General features: G+C 36.8%; 1 protein-coding gene across 1 annotated transcript; it reads right to left on the bottom strand.

Annotated features, from left to right (window-relative positions):
• Window positions 1-2,296: 2,296 nt before the first annotated feature.
• On the bottom strand, window positions 2,297-4,829 carry LOC121439892 (type-2 angiotensin II receptor-like). The gene is given in 4 exon segments (XM_041640505.1): window positions 2,297-3,066; window positions 3,069-3,424; window positions 4,577-4,636; window positions 4,792-4,829. Coding segments are annotated over 2 exon segments (1,089 nt in total). The 5' UTR covers window positions 3,388-3,424; window positions 4,577-4,636; window positions 4,792-4,829.

The following is a 4,829-nucleotide window of genomic DNA, read 5'->3' as shown; positions in this document are numbered from 1 at the left end:
TGCAGAAAAACTAGGAAAATATGCTTTGGGGCAGGATTCATTACTGACCTCGTATGGAAGTAGAGATCAGTTTTTTGTTGTTACTATTATTTTATTTCATTCGTGTAAGTATTCTGCCTGCTTGTATGTCTGTGCACCTTGTGCATGACTGGTGCCTGTGGAGGCCAGAAAAGGGTGTTAATCCCCTGGAACTGGAGTTACAGACCCTTCTGAGCTGCCATGTGGGTACTGATATTTGAACCTGGATCCTTTGAAAGAGAAGCTGGTGGTCTTAACATCTGAGCCATCTCCCCAGCCCCAGAAACCAGTCTTTAAAAATCCAAAAAAAAAGGATTAAGAAAAGTCCCAGGAAATGGAGGGGAAGGGATATAGAGCAGTTAGGATTGTGGTAGAGAAAATAACATGGGCTGAATGTTGACAACCTATATGCTAAAGCCTATTTTGCACTTCCGTGCCTGACAACTTGCTTGGTTGACACCACATTTGTCATTTGAACCCCAAGGAGGTATCAGAATTTATTTCTAACATCCTCTTTCCATATGCCTGTCTAGTATTGACCTGAATGAGTGATGATGCAAGCTGAAACTGAGAAGTATGAATTGAGATTTGTCTGAATGATACTAAGAGGAGATAAGGGTCTACACCTAGAGAGAGTTAAAACAAACAACACACATGGTCTCCCAATAATGATTTTATTTTTATAAGAAGTTGTGTAAGATTATTTAAAACACAAAGTCATAACTGATTACACATTTAACTATTTGTTTTTACTGAAAGAATATGATTACATGAAATCAGGGCTTTTCCAGGAAGGGGTGTGAGAGGATTCTACAAACTAAAAGCCTGGAATCTGATAGAAATGTTGAGTTTCCATAACTTTAAATCAACCTCATAGTTCAGCATTGGTCCAGGAAGGTCTTAGGTAGCCTGGTATAATATGGGGCAGCCAGAGAATGAAATCTGAAACTTGTGAATTAATATTCATTCTCGAGTTTGGGTAAGCTTCAGGTAACTCACTTTCAGGTAATATATTCCTCTAATGTAGGAGATGTACTCATGTTGAGAATGAAGTCTATGGATCTGTGTTTGATTTAAATCACTCTCGCAGACTATTATACATTTTGGAATTGTGCCCAAAGACGCGGGTTTAAACATTTTTGTGGCGGGAATGCCTTTTTCTGACAAGTTCCTTGTAGGACACCAAACTTACCATTTGTTGGTTCTCTTTGCCCCTAAGAAGGCATCAAAATTCCATTCTGACATAACCTTTTCCTATGCCAGTTTTCAGTCTATTATGAAGTTAAGGAATTAAAAAATCCTCTCTTTTTTCAGGGTCAAAGAGATATTTTGGCACGCAGCCCAGAACAAAAGCATGAAAAATTAAACCCAAGTCACCATTGAATATATCAAAGCACCACAGTCAAAAGGTTAAAAATGTAAAAAGTGACCTTTACATAGTGTAATAATACACAGAGTTTTGTGCTGTATTCAAAAATCATCAGAAGAGAATAGAAAGCTTTAAACAATTGTCAAAATGGATTAAAAGTTTTCAAAGTATATATATTCAGTTTAATGTGTAGTAAAATATTTTTTCATTGCATTTCTCTTTTACTAAGTAGTGTACTTTCTAAACCTACAGGACTAAGCTAAAAATTGCGTCTAATTTAATCTACATTCTTAGACCTACTCAGTATGTAGCTGTATAGCAAGTACAAAGCTATACTCAAGTGAAATGGAAAAGAAACACAACATACAGTATTTTTTTAAAAAAGGAGAAACCATACACTAAGAGACTGAATCAACTACTACCTACATAAGGAATATGTAGAAAGTATATCATGCTAAACTTAGTGTCCACCTTTTATAGGATATTGTACAAAAAGCAATGTAAGAAGTTAAAACTGGCCCTTTTTAAAAGAGAACGAAAAATCTGATGAAGGTGGACATAGAACTCCACTAAGAAATGCCAGCATTTTCCAGGGAGAAATCTAAAACTCCAAATCACCATTCATAATTTTTATCAATTACAGTTGAGATCATTCCCCCCAATTATTTCTATATTATAGATATAGCTCACCCATGACAATGGTGTGCCAAAGGGCCAGAAAAACAAGGCAGAATCACTGAAAACTGGTGGGGTATAAAAGTTTTCAGTTATATTTGGTTTTCCATTCTGGGGAAGTAAGCAAAGATTAGACAAGGCAAAGAAACACATTATACTGGTGACATTTAAAGATTATTTGTATGGGCTTCCAAACCAATAGCTAAGCTGGTTACAAGCATCCCATGAACAAATTTAAGACACAAAGGTGTCCATTTCTCTAAGAGAACTACTTTTTCTGCACCACATAGTCTCTCTCTTGCCTTGGATCCAAGTAATCGGAACCCTGAACACACTGTGCAGCTTTTGTTGGAAGCGGTTTCCAACAAAGCAGTACAGAAAGGGATTCACACAGCTGTTGGTGAATCCCAGGAGGATGGCAAAAGGAAGTGCCAGGTCAATGACTGCTATGACTCCACAGTTATTAATGATACCCATCCAGGCCAGAGCATCCAGGAAGGTCAGAACATGGAAGGGAAGCCAGCAAATGATGAACGCCAACACAACAGCAGCTGCCATCTTCAAGACTTGGTCACGGGTTATTCTGTTCTTTCCATAACTATTGGTCTTCAGCAGGTGTTTTCTGATTCCAAAGTAACACGTTGCTATGAATATTAAAGGAATAATAAAACCAAGAATAGTTTTCATTAAGGCAATCCCAGCAGACCACTGGGCATATTTCTCAGGTGGGAAAGCCATAATACAAGCATTCACGCCTAAATATTCAATGGTTCTAACATCTCGGAAATAAAATGTTGGCAGTGAGGACAGACAGGCCATACACCAGACAAGGGGCACTCCATAAGATGCTTGCCAGGGATTCCTTCTTGGAGACAGAAAGGGATAGATAACCGATTGGTACCTATCAACACTCATGCAGGTAATGAAAAAAATGCTGGCAAACATGTTCAGGGTCAGAAAAGAACCAAACACTTTGCACATCACAGGTCCAAAGAGCCAGTCGTTCTGTAAGAGTAATAAGATGCCCAGAGAGGAAGGGTGGCCAAAAGGAGTAAATCAGCCACAGCCAGATTGAAAATGTAAATGCTGGAAACCTTTTTAGGGCCCTTTTGACAACAAAACAGCGAGACCACAACAATATTAACAGCAAACCCAATGACAAAAACGATGTAGTAGAGAACAGGAATTGCTTCCAAATGCTTATCTGATGGCTTGTGCGAGCAGTTAAAGGTGGACTCATTGGTGCCAGATATGTTGAGACTATCAAAAGGGAGGCTGCTGGTGATGTTTTTGCTGGTAGCAGCAAAACTGAAGTTGTCCTTCATATTGAATTGTCAGCGTCTCCTAGTTCTCACGTCTTCTCTAGGGGAGAAAAGTAGAGCGCTTAATGCACATCTAAAACCTATTTGAGTCATAAGCATTTTGAAAATTTGTTAAAAGTCATAATAAGGTAAGCGTTTGTAGCAAACATTATAAAATAGCACCATGCCTGAAAATAGGACTATTACCTCTTGAGGGAAAAAAAAAATCAACATTTTCTCAGTAGTCTTAGACTGAAAATTCTGAGCAAAACTTTTTGTCTTTCTCTCCTTTCATGTCTTTGAAACATCTAGAGAGAAATTAATAGCTTAAAAATTAGTCAGGTAGGGATTCTATGAGACAAATAAGAAGGAGTCCAAAGTCAACTTGAAAGTTCAAAAACAGAGGCTTATTTCTCCATTTGCTTTCTAGAAATCTCACTTCTACCCACTGCTTAACTTGTTAAATACAAATTGTTACAGCCATGGAAAATATGAGTAACACAAGCTATAGGAAAAAAAGGCAAGTGTACAAAGAACTGAAAGAATATACGGAAAGAGTATATTGGGATAGAGAGTCAGGTTTGGTCTTTGCTAGTGGAAAATAACCTGTTTATTTACATTCCTCTTGTTTTCTCACTATAACAAGAAGAAACTTTGGATATGTATGTTTCTTAAAGCCTTTACCTCAAAATTTTAATAGTTAATGCTGGTTTTCAATATGGATATTTAAATCTGATCTCTCTCATAGGAAACAAATTAATTTTCACTTTAATTACAAGACAAAGAAAACAAAACCACAAAACAGTTATAGCTTTGGTTGCTTAATTAAATCAGAATTTAACATCAGTGTCTAATTATGATATAGTCTCACCATTTTTTCTTTGCCATCTTTTCAGTTTAACAGAATTAGATAATCATTACTTTCCAACATTAAGGACAGTGTTCAGGTCGGGGGGGGGCTGGTGGTTTTTTTCTTTACACCAGCCATATTATTTTGAAACAAAAAAAAAAACTAAAGATAAACATACAAACAGAAAAACTATAATACCAGATAGTTTCAAAGTACATACAAGCAAATACTCAATTTAGAATGTAACCACCAGAGAACTTCCTAAGAAACGGCAAACTGTCATTTCTGTCAAACGCCCATTCTTTTGTATGATCTTACAAATCAACATGAAAGAAACACAAATAAATCCCACTAAAGACTTACTAATTGCCAGTGTTTAAAGCAGTTATCATAAATCAGCTTACTTAGCTCCCACACGCACTCCTGTAAGAGAAACAGCAGTTAAAGAATTAAGGCATTCTGCAAAATGCAGTATTAAAATACAGGAAAAAGAAACCGTTCGTCCATGCACACAAGCAGTTTTTATTGCTGTATGTTCTCCTTCCCAACTCAAGCGTGTATAAATTGTTCTGACTTACCTTAAAAATTCAGGCTGAAGAAAGCTTTTAGTTCTGTG

Source organism: Microtus oregoni, unplaced genomic scaffold (genome assembly GCF_018167655.1).
Source record: "Microtus oregoni isolate MIOR12 unplaced genomic scaffold, Mior012 000063F_ref0000156, whole genome shotgun sequence".
In the NCBI taxonomy this organism is placed as follows: Eukaryota; Metazoa; Chordata; class Mammalia; order Rodentia; family Cricetidae; genus Microtus; species Microtus oregoni.
This window is presented reverse-complemented; position numbering and strand designations above follow the sequence as displayed.